Source organism: Vombatus ursinus, unplaced genomic scaffold, assembly GCF_900497805.2.
Source record: "Vombatus ursinus unplaced genomic scaffold, bare-nosed wombat genome assembly UNPS02015106.1, whole genome shotgun sequence".
NCBI lineage: Eukaryota > Metazoa > Chordata > Mammalia > Diprotodontia > Vombatidae > Vombatus > Vombatus ursinus.
The window spans coordinates 1,696,434-1,721,732 of NW_020954884.1; the positions used below are offsets into that span (position 1 = coordinate 1,696,434).

The 25,299-nt window shown below is 37.6% G+C and overlaps 1 protein-coding gene across 1 annotated transcript in view; it reads left to right on the top strand.

The window, feature by feature from the left end:
* Window positions 1-25,299, top strand: part of AGXT2 (alanine--glyoxylate aminotransferase 2) — a 55,849-nt gene that overhangs the window by 21,031 nt on the left and 9,519 nt on the right. Inside the window, exons 6-11 of the mRNA XM_027846264.1 lie at window positions 2,954-3,047; window positions 3,724-3,817; window positions 18,273-18,373; window positions 19,161-19,253; window positions 22,417-22,549; window positions 23,299-23,390. Of these exons, the coding sequence (XP_027702065.1) occupies window positions 2,954-3,047; window positions 3,724-3,817; window positions 18,273-18,373; window positions 19,161-19,253; window positions 22,417-22,549; window positions 23,299-23,390 (607 nt within the window). The remainder of the gene's footprint in view (window positions 1-2,953; window positions 3,048-3,723; window positions 3,818-18,272; window positions 18,374-19,160; window positions 19,254-22,416; window positions 22,550-23,298; window positions 23,391-25,299) is intronic.

Sequence of the window (25,299 nt, forward strand, 5' to 3'; positions counted from 1 at the left end):
GAAGGAAGGAAGGAAGGAAGGAAGGAAGGAAGGAAGGAAGGAAGGAAGGGATAAATCATTTATGAACTAGGAATGTCCAATAATATGAGCAGATGGAAGTAAGAAATTACCACATCTTCTTAGTTACCCTCCTATAAATTTTCCCTAGATGACTTCCCAAGGTCCCTTCCAGCTCTAATTTTATGATCCCATGATTAAATAGTAACTAAACTCCTCTTACAATAGTGTGTTTTCAAAATTAGTATGTTTTGCAATAGTATGTTTTCAAAATTAAGGTACACATGTAGCACCTGGACATAATATTACCTGAATGGGATAATATTTCCTATCAATAAAAAAAATAAAATTAATGTAACTGACTTCTTAATAAATAGATGAGGACTTCTGCATCCAAATAGTGGTCTCTCCTTCAAGGCATGGCATTTGGGGGACTACATATTTATTCCAGTGATGCTAGTCTTACCCAAAATGTTTCTGGAATGACTTTCAGAATTGCCTTCAGAACCTAGAAACATCTTCTGATAAGTCTCAATAATGGCAAATCATTCTTATTTTAGGGTGGATTTTGACCTTGGGGAATGATTAAAAGTCATTTGGAATCAAATCTTTTTAATGTGGGTTCTGGTCAGGGGTATGATGGTAACTGTTGAACAACTATGCTCTGTGTGGAGGATAGGGGAAGAAAGTAATACACACACACACTTTTCAGTTTAATGTGCATTATTAAGGCTTTTTCTAAGTCTAGACAATCAACAAAATAATATATCAAGTCCTGCTTTGAAGTAGTGTAAATGCCATTAGAGTTGGCTCTAATACGTATTATGTAGTCAAGTTGGATGATATGGTTTTCAATCAAAAATAAGGTGTGACTTTAAAGTATGGAGATGACTCTGTGGCTTGTAAACTATCTCTCACAGAAATTTTGGCTATGGCAGTATCACTAGAATATGTGCTAAACTATGTAAAAGGAATGTTTTGAATACTCACTTAAATGTACAAGGTCTGATAGGATATTTTTTCATTTTTTTAAATCATGCTCATTATTTTATACCCATATTTCGTATGTAGGGACAGGCCCTTCTTAAGCGGCCCCTGTGGGAGCAGGCTATAAACCAGGGATCTCTAAACTATCAGAGCTATATTTCCATTAAAATCTGTACAAATATAAATCCAGCTGCTAGACACAGCACGGTATCTACCACACTAAAATTGAGTATTAAAATGGTCATTGTGTGAGACATCAAAGGCAATATATCTAAGGCAGAATGGCCTGCCTCCTGACCCCTGATCCCTCCCCCCACCCACCAACCTCTGAGGTTGTAGAAGTGATGCCCCAGTGGCTGAGAGGACCATTTACTACACTTTCATCTTACAGTGTAGTCAAGAAAGTGACATGAAGGTTGAAAAGGAGCCCATCTCTTCTACACACACTACAGTAAAAAAAAAACCTAAAGCTAATACTAAGGGTAAGTTCTTCCATCTAGTCAAGAACTGAACAAAAATATGCCCTGAATCTAATTGAGGAGAATTCCCATCAGGGAAACCAGTGCAAGCCATGGTAAACAGATGGGAAGGTTTTGAGCACTGAAAAAGGAGTTCCACTAGAGAAAATATGAGTAAAGACAAGAAAACACCAAACAAAATGAAGATATATTATGGAATAAAAGATACCAAAAAGATAATCTCTGATGAAAAACTCAACAACAAACATAAACAGAATTACAGAGAAAAAAAATGGCTTGGCCATAAGAATTACAAGAATGACTAGAAGAAATCAAGGAAGACATCAAAAATGAAAATAGAATTTAAATAAAAGTTCTGATGGAAAAAATTGGAAGAAGGAATAAATAAATTCAAAGGAACAGAAGATAGAAAACCTTGCTCAAGTAATAAATGAAAAATAGAATGAAATAATCACAATTGATCTTATCACAAAGAAAAATGGAAATACGAAGAGGAAATGAAATTATTAGAACCTACATTATATGTCAACAAAATCGAATGCTAAAGTGAAAAAGATAAATATTTAGAATAATATTTAATAACCAGAATAACAGAAAAAAGAATTAGTTTAACCCAAATTTAGAAAGAGAAATTGAATAAGCCATAAACAAAGTTCCAAAGCAGGGAAAAAAAACAGTACAAGGTAGATTCACAAGTGAATTCTACAAAACATTTGAAGAACAGTTAATTCCAATATTACAAAAGTTGTTGGCAAAAAATAGACAAAGGGATGATTCTATCATACTTTTGTAGAACTATAAAAATAATAAGAAAACTCATATGGAATTGGGATGGATTCAGAAACACAGAAACACTTTCATGAAGTGAAGCAGAATGAATTAAACAGAACCAGGAAAACAATTTACAAAATGACTGTGAGATTATAAAGGAAAGCAACTTTAAATAATTAAAAATTCTTAATTCTTCCTACCTCTTGACAGAGAGGTGCTAGACTAGACGTGTAGAATGAGAATGTTTTCAGATAGGCAATTTATAGATATGTTTTCTATAAATATCCTTATTTGTTGCAAGAGAGGGTGTTGATTTGGGTGGGAGAGAAGAATTGTGGAGGGAAGAAAGGTAATAATAATGATCCCCTTCCCCCCAAAAAAGAGGAAAAGAGCATTAATAGCATACTTACATAATACATATAAGAGTCCAGAAATTAAGAGTCACAGATAAGCATGATAGTATTGGAATTACCATATTACATTTATTGTATTTTTTTAAAAAGCTACAGATAACTGAGATTCATGGTTTCTTTCACAACGTTTTTCTGTTCTTTATAAATAGAAATGATCAAGTTGATGTCTGTTAAGTTCATAATTTTTAAAAAATCATTGTGAACCTCCTTTTCTTTGAGGCCTTTATTTCCCTTGCTGCCAAGGCCATAGTCCACCAGCATATGATCAAACTGAAATTAACATTCCTCCAACTCTTTTCCTGGTAGGGGAGCATACCATGGAAGCAGTCCTTACACCTTCGGCTTGACAAATGTAGGAGCATTCAAGCCAAGAATTCCCAGTGGATCAAGTTGCCAAGCAGTGAAGTTTCATTTCTTTGTACCTTTTCTCTAGAGGCTGTTGGGTAACAAGAATAGTCAATCCTCATTTTCTTAGTAACATGTTTAAAATTTAGACCAGTGTTTGCACCCTTTGGGTTCTCATTTCTGCTTAACTGAATTCAAGAGCATTTGGAGAAATGTTTCTTGGAATGATTTTTTGGAGCTTAAGTAATAATTAACAGTGGGTTTGTGATTTGTTTTGTTTTGGTTTTTAAAGAAAATCAGGTGGGTTGGAAATGAATGCCTTGAAATTAGTTCTCAGAGAACTGGTGCTGAATGCTCTTAAATTTCTAGTCATCATTCTCACCTTCTGTCCTAATTTCCTGTGCCAGGGCTCTTCACTGCCAGAATTACACGTCTAATTAGCCCTCTCATTCTGTCAAATGCCCTTCTACATAGAACTCTTGGGCGAGTCATCTCTAGGCTGAACATTAAAATCAGTTTCCTTTGCAAAATGCCCAAATCTCAAATTTCTAAGAAAAATATTCTCTTCAGAGAATTGTATCAGAATTTCTTTCAGCAGTGAGGGCATGGGTAGGCGAAATTTCAATTTCAAATGAAGATATATTCTTTCTGTAATTGGTACCAGATTCTCCTAGAAATTGGCTATCTTCTTACTAAGTGATTTACTAACCTTCTTCTTTTGTCATTATCAGACAATGTGTCCAGATGTTTTCCGTGGCCCGTGGGGAGGAAGCCAATGTCGAGATTCTCCGGTGCAAACAATCAGGAAATGCGACTGCACTTCAGGTTAGATTGGTTTGGGGGGAATCAGAGAGAGAGAGGAAAATCCAATTGGAGAGTAGAAATTGGAGGAAAGATCCACTTATGAGTGTAAAATCGAATGGAAAAATAGACAAGGAGACCAAGCTAGAAATTGACTTTTCATTAAGGCAACATGGCAGAGTACATAGATAAAGGGCCAGCTCTGTAATCAGGAAAACCTCGGCTAGAATCCTGCCTCGGGAGGAGAGCTCAGCTAGTGGAACAGTGGATAGAGCACGGGCCCTGGAGTCAGGAGGACCTGAGTTCAAGTTCGACCTCAGACACTTGACACTTACTAACTGTGTGACCCTGGGCAAGTCACTTAATCCCATTGCCTAGCCAAAAAAAAGAATCCTGACACTGACTAGCTTTGTGACTATATAGACCAGTCATTTAAAGACTCAGCACCCCCAGGCAATTCTCCAAGCCTTTATGTTTCGGACTTGTTGCCAATCTCTGTTAGTTAATTGAGTTTCCAACACTGATTACTCCTCATGCTGATAAAATCACAGGCCTAGGTCAAAAAACATCCCTTAACTGTATATCTATGTGTTCTCTTGTGAAAATTGTAGTATCAAAGCTCCTACTTTTTTTCGGAAAAGAAATAAGTCAGTTAAGTTTATGATATAACAATATTGGGTATTTAGAGTACATAAACTGTGAAATGACATTCTCTATTAGCTGTTGCTCTGTTATTAATTTTAAGAGAAAAATGGATGTATCTGGGATTATCAAATAATTGCTAGTGAGGGAAGAGGAAAAAAAAACTAGTAAAAACGTCAACATTCCAGCATTCTCTGTTCAAGAAGATCCCAGAGGATACCAGAATGCCAACTAGAATTGAGAGCATCTGTCAGAACAGCAGGTTTTCTTAAAAGCTGCTGACATGTCCTACAAACATTCGAAAAACATACTCACAAGAAATAATTCTACATTTAAATCATGTTTTCTGCCTTCTTAACCCATTCTCTTTCTCACAGCAGAGGAAGGCATAAAAATAACACCATCCAGTCTTTGTTGATTGTCTAGTCCTGTCATATATTTGCATCCAAAGATGCTGTACTTTTGAATAGTTACCCCCCAATTACTTTCTTGGGAAAGAACTGAGATACTACAACTAAAGGAATATTTGAGAGGCTCAGCGCCTCGGAAGGTTGAGGGCTATCATTCAGCATATTAAAGCAGAAAAGACAATTCCAAAAGTAAGTCTTAAAAGATAGCTTCAGAAGGAAGAAAATTCTTAGTAATTTTATTACTAATCACTGAAACTTGGTGGTATAGGATATATGACTATATTATGGCTCTAAAATAGAGTACCTAAGTTGAAAAGAACAGAATAAGGAGTGAAATAGAATAGCATCATACATTAAGAAGATACTCTAAGGATATCTAGGAAGTGGATTTGGGTAGCATTGTGGAAAGAATTTCAGCTGAAGAAGAAACATAAGCAATACTGCCAAGGCAGGGCACCAGGACGGGCAGAGATCCTAAATGAACTAGCTCTAGGTGCAGGAATGGAAATATAAGCAATATTATCATGGGAGTTTGCTACAAACCACCAGGACAGAAGGAAGAAGCAGTTTTGAAAACATCACAAACCAGGAGCAGAGGCATGATAGTAGTGAAGGGGAACTTTATCCAGACCTTTGCTAGAGCTCTCCCTCATCAAAGCAGATGAGGAATTCTTGGCTTTCCTTAATGACAATTTGATTCTTTAAAACCATATTCAAACAAAGAATGAAATGATGAGGGGATTTGCTATTCTGGACCTGATTCAGATCAGTAAGGAGGAAGTGATTGCTGAAGTAGAAATAGCAAACACCTTCAGAGGAAGTGACCACTCTGTCTTAGAATCATGATAATAATTATCATAACATCTATATGGTGCCTTCAGTTTTTAAAAGAGAAGAAAATCAAGCATAGTCTAAGGTTTAGAGCAGGGGGTTTAACTGCAGCACTTCCTTTGGAGCCAAAGAATACATGCCATTTAGCAAGAGGCCAGAACACCTGTATCTGTCACCATAGAGCCAAAGCACATTTACTTGGCTCCATTAGAAATGCTCTCATTCAGCCTGCCTCACTATACCTGTAACCTGTATTTGAGGACAGCAGATTTCAAAGAGTGCAGAGAGCGAATAAGGTGAAACCATGGCTAAAATTCTCTAGAGAATGCTGGCCAAGAAAGATTGGAAGCATTCAAGAGGAGGGCAGAGTCAAGATGGCAAAGTAAGAGGAAGCAACTGAGCCTACCTCACCTCTGCTGCTTCTCTACACTGATCTAGAAAATGTGCCAGACCAAATGCTGATTGGGAAAGCCAAGAAAAAGTCACGGTGAGTCATTTTTTCAGTCTAGAGCAGTTTAGGGAAAGATTCAGTGAGGTCTGTAGACATTGGGAACAGAAACTGGCCAGGAACATGCACAGCACAGAGCATTCTAGGGCACAGGGATAAAAAGAGGGCCAAGGCAGGGCACCAGAACGGGCAGAGATCCTAAATGAACTAGCTCTTGGTGCAGGAATGGATACCATCCGGCAGCTGTCACACATTACCCAGTTCTGTGTCACAGATCCAGGGCAGAGAGGAGAGGAGGTTGCAAGCATGGGCCCTAGCTGTCTACTGAACATTGCAGCCCCTAGATACCTCTAAGGAATTAAAAAAGGAACAAGCACTTTAAGGAGAAGAAAGTATCTGAAAAAGGGGAGAGAGGGGTCTTCCCTTCATGAAGATTACAACCTCAAAGGTCAAGTCTGATGGCCACATAATGAAGTGTAAATCACATTGGACTAGAATCAGGAGTCGTGGAGAGAACCATAGGCGGAAAGACTGAGCTAAGGGAGCATCCTTAAGGACAGGCACCAGACACCAGCATGAAAGGAGTGCCTAGAGAGAGCTAACGGAGGTCTGAGAGAGGCATTAGAAGATTACATTAAGACCTAGCTAGAAACAGAATAGAAAATCGGCTACTATGTTGCCAAATAAAAAGCAACAAAAAAAGAAACAAGTGGAAAAGAATCTGGAACTCAAAAGCATATTGGAAATACTGTAATTTTCAGTGTAACTTCCCTTACTCCTTTACCTAATTCAAAACAAAAGTCAAAAGACTAAGGGTTCAATGCAGCACAAAGAACAAAATAAATAATTCAGAATCTATCAAAAAGTTTATTACAGAGGTTTGAGAATTAAAGAAATCAATGGGAAAATAGTACCCCTAAAAAAAGTCCCACTCAACAAAATGCAAGTTGGTTGAAACATAAAACAGAAAGTTTTGCATATCATTAATATACTGAAAAACAGAACAGTTGTATCAAGGAAAATGACAAACTCTAGCTTCCCTGCAAGCTCAATTAGCAACCAGCAGAGCCAAATAAAATTGGTAATTATTGGCTCAAATACTGCACAGAAGGGCATAAATTAGTAGCAAAGCACTTTACCTCTGAGAAGCAAGTTTGCGGCTACTATTCTTAACAAAAGGCATTAGATATTTGCTATCAACAATGAGAATGCACAGCAACCCCTCCAAATAGAGGCCAGTTATGTGTTCATGTACTTTATGCAAAGTATTCACAATTTATAAGAAAACAACTTTGAGGATTAGGAGCAAAAACAGTGAGCCAAAAAGTCCCAGGGATATAAAGAGTAACTTATTATCTATTTCGTAATTATTTTGCAAACTTCCCCAAAGCTCTGTAGTATTTATGCAGCCTTTGTTTATTATTGCAAAGCCTTCAACTCACAGTTTATTCACGTACTGCAAATGTAGAATATAAAACCCAGAGCTGTGAGAACACTAGTATATTTGATGTCCAAGTGGAAAACTGTATTCTATTTAAAGCAAGCCACCAATAGAATAATACCAAGAACAAACTGATATCAAATATGGCTTTTTTTCAGGGAGACAGTTTAAGCCCATTGTGATTTTGTTTAGCTTTAAATTCATTATCATCTCTTCTAAATAGGAAGGAGGGCTTCCAACTCAAACAGGGAATCAAATAAAAGTATCTTGAGTTAATCATGCTGTAAATGGATGACATCAATTTATATGGCTCCACTAAAAAACACATTAATCAGATCCTTCATATTATGGAACAACAACAACAATAACTAACATATATAAAGTACTTTATTGCAAAACGCTTCATATACGGTATATCATTTCATTTGATCCTCACAACAATCCTGTGACTCAACTCTCCTCTGTTCCTGGTCTGGCACTGTATATGTAACTCAATTCTAGTAAAGAGCAAGGTCTTGGTTTGCTGTTCTACGTTATGGCTCCTCCTCACTATTTTCTCCTTTGGTCATTGGTTCCATGACTTCCGGGTCCAAAGATCTTTCTCCCCAGGCATTTCACTGAATCACTCCCCTGCTGGTTCATTGTTCTTGTCCGGCTTGAGCTGCTTCTCTGCAGGGACTATGTGGATGCCACAGTCTTCAGTTCAATCACTTCTTTAGGTCTTTGTAAGCTCTGAAATCTTCATATGGCAATAGCTCCTTCCTTCTTGTGGGGCCATATGAATGCAGTGATCTTGAGTTCAGACCTTTCTCCAAGACTGCATATGGTTCCTCATCTTTGTCTCATTGGCAGCTCCATCTTCTCATTCACAAAAGGCTCCGATTGCCTTTCTTCAAATACTGCTATTTCTTTTTGTGTTCTTCCGTACCATCAACTAAAAACAGAAACCTCCTTGGACAACTCTGTCACTTGGCAACTGCTCCAAGACCTTCCTTCTTCAGTGGCTCACCACTGCCTACAGCATAAAATAAATAAAGTCCTTAGTCTGGACTTCTAGGCCCTCCACCATCTTTTTCAACCTTATTTCATACTACTACTTTAATATAATCTACTTCCAAGCCAAACTGGACTATTCCCCATTTCCCAAATGGCAAATTTGGGAAATGAAGGCATTTCTCTGCCCTCACTTCAACCTTCATATATTTGCATAGACTATTCTCCCTCAACCTTTGCCCATAGTTGGAATGGCCTTCCTCCACATCTCCACTTGTTGAAATCATTCTGTTCCAGGGGCAGCTAGGTGGCACAGTAGATAGAGCACTATCACTGAAGTCAGGAGGCCTTGAGTTCAAATCCAGCCTCAGACACTTGACACTAGCTGTGTGACCTTGGGCAAGTCACTTAACCCTGATTGCCTCACCAAAAAGGAAAAAAAAGAAATCATTCTCTTCCTTCATGACTCAATTCAGATGCAAATTCCCCCATGGAACTCACTCTGATCCCCACTCACCAGATAGTAATGATCCCTCCTCAATTTCTTATCCCTCTGTGTTTGAAGTCTCCTAGGAATTTATCAATGTTTATTTTTTCCCCACTTAATAGTATTTTATTTTTTCCATTTACACATAAACTTAATTTCTAACATTTACTTTTGTAATATTTTGAGTTCCAAATTTTTTTCTCTCCCTCTCTTCCCTCCCCCCTCCCCAAGATAGCAAGCAATCTGATATGTTATCCATGTACAATCATATTAAACATATTTGCACATTAGTCAGATGAAAGAAGAAACAGAACAAAAGGAAAAATTCACAAGAAATTAAAAAAAGTGAAGATAGTACACTTCAATCTGCATTCAGACTCCATAGTTCTTTCTCTGGATATGGATAGCATTTTCCATGAGTCTTCTGGAATTGTCTAAGATTATTGTATTGCTGAGAAGAGTTAAGTCTATCAAAGTTGCTGTTACTGTGTACAGCCTTATCCTAGTTCTGCTCACTTCACTCAGCATCAGTCCATGTCTTTCCAGATTTTTCTGAAATCTGCCCAATCATTTCTTACAGCACAGTATTCCATCACATTCATATGCCACAACTTGTTCAGCCATTCCCCAACTAATGGGCATCCCCTCAATTTCCAATTCTTTGCCACCACAGAAAAAGCTGCTGTAAATATTTTTGTACATGTGGGTCCTTTTACCTTCTTTATGATCTCTTTGGAATACAGACCTAGAAGTGGTATTGCTGGATTAAAGGGTATGCATGGTTTTATGGCCCTTTGGGCAGAACTTATCAATGTTTAATTTATATCGTTTAGCTACATAGATTGATACACATGTATGTATATATGCATATACATATATGTATATATACTTAGACAGATAGATGGGCAGCTAGACAGGCAGTGGATAGAGTGCTGGGCTTGGAATCAGGAAGACCTGAGTTCAAATCTGGCCTCAGACACTTAACTACTGTATACTTACTAACACTTGCTGTGTTAGTAAGTAACTTACTATTGTTACTGGGCAGTAACATAACCTGTTTGCCTCAGTTTTCTCATCTGTAAAATGAGCTGGAGAAGGAAATGGCAAACCACTCTAGTATCTTTGCCAAGAAAACCCCAAATGAAGTCAGAAAGAGTCAGATACACCTGAAACAACCAAACAACAAGATGAGAGAGAGAGAGAGAGAGAGAGAGAGAGAGATTTCTAACTGGCTTATTGATATTTATATCTGTTATATCCCTCTATTACACCGCAAGGTCCTTGAAGGCAGGAACCATGCCCTTTTTTTCTTCTTGATATCCTCAAGCTTAGAATAATACCTTGAATAAGTGGGACAAGGATCTGTGATTTCATCCTTTGCCAATACAAATGGTGTATTTCTATACACCATTTCTATAACTTAGTAAATAATTCTCAAAGATATTAAGTGATTGGCCCATTGTCACACAGTAAGCATCATGGTTAGGATTTGAACCCAGGTCTTCCTAACTCCTAATCCAGCACTCTATCCGCTAAGCAACACTGTCTTTATACATGTGCCCCATGTGCCCAGTGTATAAATGGGTGCTTAGTAACTTTTTGTCTAAATGTTCATTGAGCTAAATGGTTCTCAGAATGGTGTCCTTACTCAATCGTCCTGCTGTTGCCATGACAATGGCAATGAAGAGGAGATATGTACTCTCTTTGTCAGTGACAGCCTGACATGGAGGAACAGTGATGCACAAATTCAGTTGAAAATAGAGCAAGCACTGATTGTTGCAAAGAAGCAGATGTAGCCTCTGGACTCAAGGACGGGGGATGGGATGGGTGTGGGGGAGGGGACAGAAACACACCAGATTTGCTGAGTGTCCCACCCTCAGTGTCCTTCCCCCAAGGAAAGATGTAAGATTTAGTTCTGATGCTCTCTTTGACGTATTTCTCCTTGCAAACTGCCTTGCTCATGCCCATCTATTTATTTAAGGTATGAGGGCAGAGTTTCCTCTAGTTGAGGGCTAACTTCAGTAATGATAATAGAAGAACTTCAGTAATTCAGCTTATCTGTTTGTTTATCAATCAGATATATTGATCAGAGTAATGGTAGTCTTGCTAAAGACCATGTTTCCTGCCTTCAGGGTCGTTGACACAGTTTTCCTTGTCCTCAATATATGCCCAGTCAGGTCATGAGACATCTCTGCCACCTCAAAGAGCCCCATGGAAACACATGAGCCATTTCCCATGAATCCCCATTCCCTTAGTAGCCCCAATTTTCAATGCCACCATCTGAATAATAAGAGCCTCCAAGAGTAGTCATCATTATTCAGACTGTTTTCTTCCTGTGCTATTTGTATAAACTTCTACTTCACCCTTTTCTACTAGCCTGCCTTTAGTCACACAATTCTAGAAGTCTGTAGTAATATCCCCATGACATGTCTGAAATGTCTCTCCCTATCTCTACTTAATGAAACCACACTCATCTCGAAGACCTAGATCAAGAACCAGCTCCTCCATGAAATTTTCCATGGATTATACCCCCCAGTTAGAAATTGTCTTTCATCAGCTCTTGTATAACAAACATTTAAAGTCCTCCATAATCTGCCTCCTACCTACCTGTCTAGTCTTCTTTCATACTATAATGCTTCTCACACTCTCCAGTAGAGTCAAACTAACCTGCTGTTTCCTATATATGACATTCCAACCTCTGTGTTTTGCTCATGGTCCCCCATGTCTGGAATACACCACCTCTTCATCTCAACCTCCAAGAATTCCTAACTTCCTTCAAAATATATATAGCTCAAGCTTCTACATAAGACCTTTTCTGATTTCCACAGTAATTATCACTCCCTCCCCCTGAAATTTCCTTGTATTATTTTGTATATGCTTTGAATTTATTTGTGTCTATGTTGTTTCCCCTAGGGTCAAGGACTGTTTTGTTTTAATGTTTGCATCCCAATCCCTTAGCAAAGGGTTTTTCCCATAGTAGGCCCTCAATCAATTTTTGTTGAGTTCAATTCCCCTATTTCTTTTACCTTTTCCTTCCTATTTAATTTCACACCCATGCAATGTTGTTGAAAATTATGGATATTAAGACATATATCATAGATAATGGTATGTTTCTTTGGTATCACTAATTAGCCAGTGGTAGAGACATTTTACTGGTTAGGGCATGAACAGTGATAGATGATGTGCCTACTAATAAGACAAGCCTTGAACTGAATTCTTATGCTAGCTGCCCCTAAAAAGGTCTCCCACTAGGTCTCCTGTAATCTAATGCCACTACTAGTCATATGTCTTTCCAAGAAAGAAAAGATAAAAGTCATTTGTTTATGCCATTGAATGACTGTTCTAGATAGCTACTGAAAAATATATCCTAGTAAACCAAGGCTCCTCTTTATGACTTACTGTGACTTCCAGAATGACCGAGCACTAGGGAACTCTATAATTCTCAGTTACAGACTCACTGCTAGTTAAAATCATGATGTAAAAGGTCCTAGAGGAGCCCAGCTCTCCCGTAAATATCCTAGCAAAGATCTAAAAGGGTATCATATTGAACAATCATCTAAAAGACCAAAAAAAGGCCACAGAAAGCTCCTTCAGCCAGTAGATAATGGCAGAAAAACATGGCCAAAGCCCTGTGGGGATTTAGAGAAGAGATGAACCAGAGGAGATAGAAGCTAGAGTGAACTCCTATAAGTGGGAACTAAACTCAGCAGGATTTTAGCCCTGGCCTGTCAGAGCAGCAGTAGAGAAATGCCAGTCCTGGATAGGTCACTGTGCAAGGAGACAGTGTCAGAGCCAAAGCAGGAGATAGGACCAGTGCAGCATGAGGCACTAAGGGCTCTCTGAGAGCTCTAATATTTGTATTCTTCTCAGCAACAGCAAGAGACAGGGACAGCTCAGTGCCCAGGTGTGCCAGGGGTTTTGCAGCATGTCTAAGATCAGTATAATCTCTGACACTCAGCCAAAGCCTGCCAGGGACAGAGCCAATTCCCAACCAGAAATTATGTAAGCAGAAGGAAACAGAAATAGGACCAAAGCCTACATTGAAATAAAACTGAGGCAAAAACCAGAGATTGCCACAGAGGAAGGGGCAGCCTTGTTACAGATCCAGAGCAACAGTAGCAGTGACATCCATACTACAAAGGAGACAGGATAAAACAAGGCTTTCACACATTGTTCAAGAGGTGTGTGAGAGAGGTAGACACTGGCCTCGGCACAAAGTCCCAAGTCAGTAACTAAGACTACAAACAAAATGAGTAAACAAATGCAAGCAAAAAAGAAATACTATTTATTCAGAGAAGCCCCAGAGATAAATCCAGAAGAAAAGAATATTGCCAAAATAAACATAAATAGAGCCTCAGAGAAAAGAATGGTCATAAGGCTTCTAATGGTGCCTGGAAGAAGTGAAAGAAAAGATTAGAAATCAAATCAGACCTCTTAAAGGGAAAAAAAATGAAAGACAAATAAATAGCTTAGAAGAGAAGGCTGAAAAACTCACTCAAGTAGTAGATGCCCTAAAAAGTACAATAAAATAATCAGAACTCAATGATTCCATGAGACAAAAAGAAATATAAGAACAAAATAAAAAAATTAAAAATTAGACTATACAAAGCATCTATTCTCAAAAACAAAGAACCTGAAAAACAGGTCGAGGAGACATAATTTAAGAATCATTTGACTACCTGAAAGCTGTGGCCAAACAACAAACCTGACTATTATATTTCAAGAAATCATATCAAAGAAAAGTACTCAAATCTCTTAAAACCATAAGGCAGTGTGAAAATAGAATCAATCAGTCACCTCCTAAATGAAACCAAACTGAACACACCTAGAAATATACTAAGTAAAATCCACAGATTACAAGTCAAAAAAGCCTAAGGCGGAAAAATACGGCCAGAAAGAAATAGTTCAAGTACCAAGGACCCCACAGTCAGAATCACACAAGACTATGGCTACAACTAGAAATCAAGGGAGAAAAAAAATCTTGAAATACAATATTCCAAAAGGTAAAAGATAAAATCTTAGAACCAAGGAAGACTTATGTAGCAAAAATAAGAACAACGGGGAAATGAGCCTTTAATAGAACAGAGGAATTTCAAATATTCCTCATGAACAGTCCAGATTTAGGCAACATATTTGAAATTCAAACACAGAAGACAAGAAAAACATAGAAAGGTAGATACATTAGAAAAATTGGAAGGGGCCAAATGGTAATTCGATTGTCTTCAAGGAAAACAAAGAAATACAAGCAAAAGTCCTGGGAATGGTTTTGTTTTAACTTGTTGGTTTTAAACAAAAAAATGGGAGGAAAAAAGGAATATACTAAAAAATAAGAAAAAAGATGGAGAATTTTACTATTTTTCATAATCAGGACATGTGAGAAAAAGAGTGTACAAACCAGAATGAGAGAATGGGAGAATGGGAATCTCATGAACTTCACTCTTATCTGATCCAGGCAAAGATAAGTTGAACATACACATACATGAGTCTGACGTAGAAATAAATACATTACATTCAATGGGAAAATAGGCAGGGATTTAAATAAATAAATAAATAAATAATAGGCAGACAAGGGAAAAGGAGGCAGGGATTTAACAGAGAGGTAAATGTCAGGGAGCAAGCAAAACACACTTCAACTTTGACATGCAGATTTTAAATGGGGAACAAAGAGGGAAAGTGTAAGAGTCAGTAATAAAGGTCTCAACTTGAAGAAAAGGGGAGATGTGCTCATACCACATCAATTATAGATTATTAATATTAATTATATTGCATTTATTTCTTCAGCTTCCTCTTTATAAAGGAAAGACTGGGGGCAAAGTAAATAAAAAATATAAAAGGATATGGAGGAGGGAAAAAGACGAAAATAAATTAACAGTCATAACTATGAATATGAAAGGGATGAATGCAACCATAAAACGGAAAAGCATAGAATACTAGAATAGAAAGCAGTATCCAAAGTGTTGTTTGTAAGAAACCCACTTGAAATGTAAAGATTCACACAGACTTTTAAAAAAGCAGTTGGAGAAAAATGTATTATACCTTAAGAGAATTTAAAAGTCATTAATAAATATGTTTTCTGTCAAGGCAACAATAAAAATAAATGTTTTTAAAAGATACACAGGAAAAATACATTATGCCTAAAAATAACATAAATAATGAAGTAATATCAATTCTCAATATATATGCACTAAATAGCATAATATCTAGGTACTTAAAGTAAAGATAAAGCAGAGAAATAAAATGCTAGGCTAATATCTCTAATCAAGGTCAATGGGAAAATATTGAACAAATATTAGCAAAGAAACTATGGTAACTTATCAAAAAGAATATACACTATGAATAGACTGAAAGCAGAGAATCTGGGTTCGAGTCTTTCCTTTGATTTTTACTGCTTATGTAACCTTGGACAAGGCTTACCCTCTGTGAGTCTCAGTTTCCTCATCTGAATTCTGAGGTGCCTTCCAGCTCTATAACTACAATCCCCTCCTTTCTCCATTGTGTACGCAATGACTACAGAATTATCTAAATATTAGGAAAATTGTAAACATAATGCACTATATTAATAATGAAAACAATTTTTAAAATCACATAATTATAAAATATCTGTGGAGAAGCTTTTAAGAAAAAATAACACCTTTTTATGTTAAAAAAACATTAAAAATTATAGGAATAAGTGGATTGTTCCTTAATGAGGTAACTATTACGTATATAAAACCAAGAATTAACATTATTTTTAATGAAAATATGCTAGAAATCTTTTCAATAAGAGCAGAGGTAAGCAATGATATCCATTTTCACCACTATTATTTGATATAGTTCAAGAAATGGAAATGTAGAGAATAAACATAGACAAAGAAGAAACAAAATTACCACTTTTTACAAATAATATGAGAGTTTACTTAGAGAACCCTAGTGATTGAACTATAAAATTATTTAAAAGTATTAATGTCTTCAGTAAAATAGCTGGAAATAAATAAACCCACAAAATCATCAACTTTTCTATATATTGTTATTAACAAAATTTAACAGAAATGAGTAGGAAAGGAAATTCCATTCAAAAATAACAATATACTCAATGTATAAAATAGTTGGGAGCTGACTTACCAAAATACATATGGGAGTTATATGAATATAGTTAAGCAATCTTTACAGAAACAAAGGTAGCCTTAAATTGAGGACTTATTAATTGCTCGTGGTAGGACTAGGCTAATTACAATAAAAATGGCAATACTACCTAAATTAATTGAAAGTCAGTGCCATACCAGTTAAACTACCAAAGGATTACTTTATAGAAGTAGACAAAATTCATCTGGAGCAACAAAATGTCAAGAACCTCAAAGGAGATAAGTTTTAAAAGTGGGAATGAAGAAAGCCAGTAGTACCAAAGCTCAAACTATACTACAATGCAACAAACAACCAAACTATTTGGTTGTGGTTTAAAAAACAACAACAACAACAGAAAAATGGATCAGTGGAACAGATTAGGTACATAAGACCCAGGAGTAATCAAACAGAATAGCCTTGTTTTAATAAAACCAAGGATACCATCTACTAGAATAAGGACTCACTATCTGATGAAAACTAGTCGGAAAATTTGAACACATTGTAGAAGAAATTAGATTTAAACTGTCATCTCACACACTATACCACAGTAATCTTTAAGAGGATATAGGACCTAGATATAAAAGGTCACATCATAATCAAATTAGAGAATTTTCACAACTTTGATTAGGGGGATATTTGTTAAATAAACGGGGGATAGGAGAGATCATAAAAGATAAAATGAACGATTTTGATTACATAAAATTTAAAAGTTTTTTTGCATAACCAAGTTCAATAGATCTATAATTACTAGGAATACAGTGACCTGAGGAAAATGAATTTGCATCAAATTTCTCTGATAAAAACCTGGTATCCTAGATATATGGGGGATTTATGCAAATATATGACAAGAGTTATATGTTCCTCCATGCCTGGAATATTCTCCCTCCTAACCTTCACTGGCTTCCTTCAAGATCCAGATCAAATCCTTCCTTCTACAAGAAACCTGTCTTGATACCCTACAATATTAGTGTCTTCCCTCTGAGTTTACCTTCCATTTTGAATGAACATAGCAATTTGCATGTTGTTGCATTCAAATATGAGCTCCTCAAGGACAGTGACCATGTTTTTTGTCTTTTATTTGTATCTTTAGCAGATCTGTTCTTAATAGATAAATGACCAAAGGATATGTACAAGCAGTTTTCAAAAGGAAAAATGCAAGCCATCAATAGTCACATTTAAAAATGCTCCAAATTACTAATAATAAGAAAAATTCATATTAAAACAAGTCTGATGTTTCACCTTACCTTCATAATATTGCCAAAGATTACAGAAAAAGAAAATGACACTTGCTGGAGGGGTCATGGGAGGAGAGGCACGCTAATGTGTTGTTGGTATAGGTGTGAATTGATTCAGCCATTTTCGACAGCAAAAAAAAAAAAGTTTAGAACACACTTATTGTTGGGGAAAAAATAAAAGAACTCTATAGAATATGTTTCCAACAATTCATCATCAATAACAACAAGCATTTTGGCACTGTGCTAAATGCTAGGGATACAAAAAAAGACAAAAAACCTGGTCATTGCCTTTGAGGAGTTCACATCTTAATGGGGGCAAAAGCATGCAAATAGCTATGTAAATACAAATATATATACAGTGGAAATGGAAGGTAAACTCAGAGGGAAGACTCTGACATTGTAGAGTACCAAGAAAGGCCTCTTTCAGAAGGTAGAATTTGAGCTGAATCTTGAAGGAAGCCAGGGAAACTGAAAAGTAGAGGTGAGGAGGAAGAGCATTCCAGGTATGGAGGGCAGAGAGTGAAAATGGTTAGAATCAAAGACAGCAAGGAAGAGCAAGAAGATCAGTGTCATTGGACTATAGAATTTCAGAAGGTGACAGACAAACTGCACAGAACTGGTATTCTGTTAAATTTAACATATGCTCTTCAAAAACAAGCTGTACATAACAGAGATTATTTCATATACATGTTCACATACAATTCTCCCTTTCTATTCTTCTTTCCCTATGGGCATGTTGAGATTTGTTGAAACTTTTCAAGTTCATAATTTTTTTACAAGATCGTATGTCACAGACAAGTTGCTGCACCAAGACAATTGGAGATCCTTGACAACCGGCACTTCTTGAATACTATTCTCTCATCCCAAAACATTTCCATCTTCACCATGTAGGTTGCTGCAAGGCCAATAGCCAATATGTTGAAGAGTTCAAAAATACTCTGCATACTGTGGTAGCCAGAGAAATTGCGGGCTTTTTTGCAGAGCCTATTCAGGTGGGTATTTCTGTTCATGATGGACATTCATTGATCTGAATGGGAAATTACACCAAAATTAACTTATCCATTTTATGGAATACCCAAGCAAATTGACAAGTGGTGCCTACCACAACCTCTCTTCCTAAACTCCACGTATCATCATCCCTTCTTGAAAAAGTACATAATCGGGGCAGCTAGGTGGTATAGCAGTGGTACACTGGCCTTGGAGTGAAGAGGACTTGAGTCCAAACCTGACCTCAGACACTTGACTCTTACTAGCTGTGTGACCTTGGGCAAGTCACTTAGCCCCTATTGCCTTACCAAAAATTTTTAAAAGTACATAATCATAGTTATACAAGGAATATTTCAAGGTTGTATATATAGTCCATTTCCCTAAGTTCAGGCAGAACCAGACCTAAACAATTTTTGACTGATGGGTAGACGCTATTTTTAAAGTTCTCTATAGAAAGAAATTTCAATCTACCTAGGTTGGTCACTGAAAAACATTCACTGTCATTACACTCTACCTTGGCCTTCTGGGCCTTGTGTCTTTAAGTCTGTGTTTTCTTTTCTCACCCAAGAAATGAGGAATTCTACTCACTCTCCAAGAAATGTCTCAAACCTATACATGCTTTGATTTTGAGGGATGTCTCAAACAAAGTCTTCCACCAATGGCTTTGTGGGGTTTTTTTCATCTTTGCCATTATTATTACTACTAAAAACTCTACCATATATTTGTAGGGGATTTATGTTTTCAAAATTCTTGCTCTTCTCTAAACAATTTCCTTCATTTGGCCTCCTGCAGGGTGTCAATGGAGTGGTTCAGTACCCCAAGGGATTTCTGAAGGAAGCCTTCCAGCTGGTGAGAGAGAGGGGAGGTGTGTGCATTGCCGATGAAGTAAGTACCCAGGTAAAGGGCTTGGTATCCCTAAACCCAGGCCTCTTTAAAGATGGGAACTGTCTAGCAAGAATTGTAAAGCATGACTCTAAAAGAACGACATTGACTTTTTTGATTGGTTCATTTTTGCCCAGTTAGGGCTGACACATCCAAATAAGGTATGTCCTGCAGAGTGATCACCTTAAAATCATAGACACACTACAGTACTGCTACCATTGGTATTTGATATTGATATGGGCAACAAGGTGGCTCAGTGGATAGAGTGCCAGGCCTGGAGTCAGGAAGATTCGTCTTCCTGAATTCAAATCCAGCCTCAGACACATACTAGCTGTGTGACCCTGGGCAAGTCACTTAACCCTGTTTGCCTCAATTTTCTCACCTGTAAAATGAACTGGAGAAGGAAATGAAAAACCAGTCCAGTATCCTTGTCAAATGGGGTCATGAAGAGTCAGACATAAATGAATACAACTGAACAACAACAGGATTTTTTTTATAAGCTTTGGGAACTAGATAATTCCCCCAACAGACTCAGTTGAGTTGACTGAAGTGAATGGGTCTCCTCTGCTGAATCATCATCTGGCTAAATGTTAGGCCATCATCTCGTCTTCGCATTACCTTCTCAAATACAATGGGCTCTGGATTATCTCTTCAGTGAATTGTCCAAGACACACTTTCAGTCTTGCACTAGCTTCTCACTCCCATCCCTTCCTTTTCCTGTTGCCTATTCACAACTACACTTCATCAGCCCCATTCTGTGGCGTGCTTACTATTTCTTTTCAGGGTATAATCAGGGAGCATAGCATTATAGAATTTTAATTCTAAACTGTAAGCAGTTTAATTAGAAAGGTAAATTTGGTGCTTAAAATAAAATAATGACAGCTAGCATTTTTTAGCCCCAGTGATGACAAAATCTCTGGTATACCTATTCAACATACAGAAACTTCTCTTGATTTGGAACAGAAATGTCAGTAAGGTTTATAGTATAAAGAGCCAATGTCAGAAACCCAAGTTTAAGTTCAGCCTCTGATACACACTGGCTATGTGAATTTGAGCAAGTCATCTCTTAGTGCTCTAGGTGACACTCTAAGACTATAATTGCAGAGCAGATGTTAATCTGATTTGATGGGGGAAATGGAGAGAGTTCCTTCACCAGAAGATCCATAGACCAGAAAATGCACAAACCCGGTCCACAAAAATTGGAATAAATAGGGGGAAGGCCAATATGAATTACAGAATATTTTCCCAAAATTTATGCTTATTCTTTTCAGGACATAAAATAATTACAAGTAGATAAATAAAATGTCACCTCAAGATAGAAGTCTTTGAACAAATTGTCTTATGAATAGATAAGAATGATTAGAATGATGTCATGGAAAACACATTGGACCAGGAATCAGGAGATCTGGGTTCTAATTCTTATTCTCTACCTTACATAGCTTTATGCAGTTAGGTAAATAACCTAAGTTCTTTAGTCCTTTAAAATTGGGGGAAGGGGTGAAGTAGGGAATCCCTAAGATCTTTTTGGGCTCTAAAATTCCATCATTTCATTAAAATCTTGTTTCTAAAGTATTTGAAAAGAGTTTGTTCTCAAGTAATTTCTAATATTCAGGAAGTACACTTTAATATGAATTCCCCCTCACTCTCCAAAACCCTTTATTACCTTCTCAAGTACAGTGAGTACCCAACTTGTGCCTTTTCTCCATGTAAAGTCACTTTCAATTACCCCATGGGAGCCCTCAGAGGAGAATGGACTGAAGCTGTCAAGAAAAAAGCGAGGGAAGCCTGAGAACAAAATATAAACCAGGGATTGAGAGTATCTGTGATTGGGAAGCTCCCTAGAGAGTCAGTCAACAAGCTTTTATTAAGTACTTACTGTATGCCAGGCGCTGTGCCAAGTGTTAGAGATTCAAAGGAAGTCAAAAACAGTCCCAGCCCTTAAGGAGCCCACAGTCTAATGGGGGAGACAAGTCATAAACAACAGGGGATAAACAAGATATGTGGAGGATAAGTGAGAGATAATCTCTGAAGGAAGGCACTAGCATCAGGAGAGGGAGGGAAAGGGATTCTGGCAAAAATGCAGACAGCAAAATAAAAACCCAAGAAAGAGGTTTATACTTGTCTAGTTTACATATCTAGGCATTCCAAAATACACTACCAACCTGTGTTAACACATGGCCTCCTATTTGTGAGTTTTTGCAGGAACATCGCTAAGGAGCACACATCATCTCCCCTCCCTTTTCCCACCAACCTTACCTCCTTCCTCAAAAGGTGAGAGCAGTCCTGGGGCTCCTCTGCCTCAAAGCCATGGTGCTTGTGTCACCTAATGTGCAACTTCAAATTACACTGAGACTCTTGGAACAAACGTACATGACTAAATGTGACAAGCTCTGTACTAAGGTGGACTTCAGTCTGATCTCTGCCTGAATTCTCCCAGCTTGCACATGAACAGAGTGCAAATTAACAAGATTTTCCTATATGTGGCTCATAAACTCAAAAGAGTTCTGACTGAAGTTCCTCTTGTCAAATGCCTGGAGTATGCTATGACATGATTTCCCACTTCTTTTGAGCTCTATGGGTTCCAGCTGTACTCTACCAGCCTAGGCAAAGACACTGCCAGAGAACACGATTTTGAAGGGAGAAAACCTGGGTTCCCACCACTTGTCACCTGTGTGTCTTTGACAAAATCCTTTAACCCCTCTGGGTTTCATCTTCTTCATCTATAAAATGTGGGAGTCCGACCTGATCTCTATCTAGTAACCTCCCAGCTCTCAATCTAATAGTCCGTTGCATAAAGTCTTTCTCCATCACCATATTTTGTAATAATCTTGCCCTCCTGAAATTACTTTTTTTAACTTGTGTACATGTTGTATCCCCAGTAGCATGTGAGCATCTTGAGGGAAGGAGCTACTTAATTTTATCTTTGTGTACCCAGCACTTACCACTGTGCCTTTTATATATAGTAGGTGCTTAATAAATACTTACTGAGTTCAATTAACTCAAATAGGGACAAATTCAATATCTAACTCAGAGCCCTGCAAATGGTCAGTGCTAAATAAATGTTTATTGATGAGGTAATGATGAGATCATACCCATATTAAAAAGTGAATTTTACAAGAAATAATATTTCTCAAAAAAGCCTGATTTCCTGATCTGTTCTCACCAGGTGCAGACAGGATTTGGCAGGCTGGGCACTCATTTCTGGGGATTCCAAAGTCATGGAATCCTCCCTGATATTGTCACCATGGCCAAGGGAATGGGAAATGGCTTCCCCATGTCAGCAGTTGTAACCACTCCAGGTAAGACCAATGCTCAGTTTGCTTTTGTTGCTAGGCCTGCTGAGTTCACTATCTTAAAACATGCATGTATTTTTCTTTCAGACCAATAAAACATTACAGTACGTGTTCCTCAGTCTCAGTAGTAGACTTCTTTTCCAAGGCAGAGGGGAGTCTGGTATAATCAGACATGATGATTCTGGGGCTCAGCTCATCATCCTTAAGCTTTTGCCCTACCCCGCCAATGGTGTGATCTGTATGATTAGAAACAGCACAGAAACATGACCATACAGACACCCTGGAGAACACATACACCATCAGTGTCCTGAAGAATTTTTTTCCAAAGGTCCTTGTACAACGGGTATTATAGTTCTAAAAAGTATAATATATTGACCTGAATCTGACTGACTCCAAGAAATACCCTAGAAATTCATTTACCTAAATTGCCTAATATAGCATTTGTTTCTTTCTATTATTTGTTGAATGGAAGCATTGTGGATAACAGGCACTCTCTTTAAATAGTCCCTGGGGATAAGGGACACAGACGAGGGAAAGAATGCCAGTGTCTTTCTCCATGCCTCATTTATCTAGAGGTATTGGGGTCATTCTTACAATGTCAGGTAAGGACTGTCTCCTTGTCAGCTATTATATGAATAAAGAGTGCATGATATCAATACGAAGGAAAAGGTGGTCCAAATTGCGTGATGAGAAGCTGGAGGAAAATAGGTGAGACTCATATTCTGTGCATTAGATTTTTATTTATCTTCCTGTAGAGATTGCCAACTCCTTTATTAAAAAAGTGAATCACTTCAGCACATTTGCGGGAAACCCCATGGTTGGAGTAATTGGATCTGCTGTACTTGATGTAAGTATTGATGACTAATTTCTTCAGGTACAAAAGTGGAAGATGTCAAAGACAAAATCAGAACAAAGGGTAGGCAAAGTGGAACTCCTAGGGTGGAATACACATGAGCAACAAGCATTTATTAAGCACTCACTATTGCCAGGCACTATGCTAAGTGTTGACAATACAGACAAAGGTAGAACATCCACTGCCCCCAGTGGAGAACATACACACATATATATATTACATATACATAGTATGTGTATACATGCATATATACACAGACATACATATATCAAAATATCAATGTATACATAATACATGCAAAATTAATATAAGGAGGTTATGAGAGGGAGGAAACTAGCAGTTAGGGGTTGAGGAAAGGCTTCATGTGGAAGGTAACACTTGAACTGATAGTGAAATAGCATTTTACTTTTTCTAATTACATGTAAAGACAATTTTTGACATTCTTTTTTTAATAAAATTAGGAATACTAAGTTTTCTCCTTCCTTCCCAAGATGGTAAGCAATTTGATATAGATTATATATGTGCAATCATGTAAAACATATTTTCATATTAGTCATGTTATAAAAGAAGAAACAGAATGAAAAAAATTAAAGAAAGTAAAAAAAGTATGCTTCAATCTGCATTCAGACTCCATCAGTTCTTTCTCTGGATGTGGATAGCATTTTTCATCATGAGTCCTTTGGAATTGTCTTAGAGCCTTCTATTTCTGAGAAGAGCTAAGTCATTCATAGTTGATCATCATACAACATTGAACTAAGTCTTGCTTTTTGTGTGTGTGAAGCAATTGGGATTAAGTGACTTGCCTAGAGTCACACAGCTAGTGAGTGTTATGTGTCTGAGGCCAGATTTGAACTCAGGTCCTTCTGACTCCAGGGCCAGTGATCTATCCACTGTGCCACCTACCTGCCCCCATTGAACTAAGTCTTGAAGGAAACCTGAGATCCTAAGAGGTGAGGGTGAGGAGAAAGTGTTTTCTAGGCAGAGGAGATAGCCATTGCAAAGGCACAATGATGGGAGATGAGATTTTGTATGAGTAAAGCTGTGAGTCTACCAATATGGTTGGATCATAGAGTGAGGGATTGGGATTAGTGTATAAGAAGATTGGAAAGGTAAAAAGAGAAGAACTCTAATACCAAACAGGAGCTTTTATTTTATCTTTGATGCAATAGGGAGCCACTGGAGTTTGTAGAGCAGGGGGGTTACATGATCAAACTTGTGCTTTAGGAAAACTACTTTGGTGACTGTGTGGAGGATGGATTTGAGTGGGGTGACGCTTGAGACAAGAAGACCAAAATAGGAGGCTATCGTGATAGCCCAGGTGAGAAATGATGAGGCCTTGAACCGGGGTGATAGCTGTGTTAGTGGAGAGGAGGTGACATTGTGGGAGACACAATGAAGAACAGGCTTTAATGATTTTGTTGGATTGGTGGGTCTGGGCCTCTGATTTCATCAATGTGGGAAAATCTTATAGTTGAGACTTCCCACAAGTGCAGATGCATAGTTTATCTGGAACTTGCACTCTTCTAGAGTTGTCTGAATTTCAAAGTTTACTAAGGGCACATAACTGTCTTATCCCAGCTTTAGTCAAAAGCCATCCTCATGAATCTCTTTTCACAATATATTCACATTCTAACCCACTTTACTGGGTTATAGAGAGGATGTTGTTGTTGTTAATCAGTCGATCAATGGTTTCTGACTCTTTGGGACCCCATTGTGGGGTTTTCTTGGCAAAGATGCCAGAGTGGTTTTCCATTTCCTTCTCCAGAGTATTAAGGCAAATAGAGGTTAAGTGACTTGCCTGGGGTCACACAGTAAATATCTGAAGCCAGATTTGAACTCAGGTCTCCCTGACTCCAGACCTAGTACTCTATCCACTGAGCCACCCAGTAAAGTTCGTGATTTG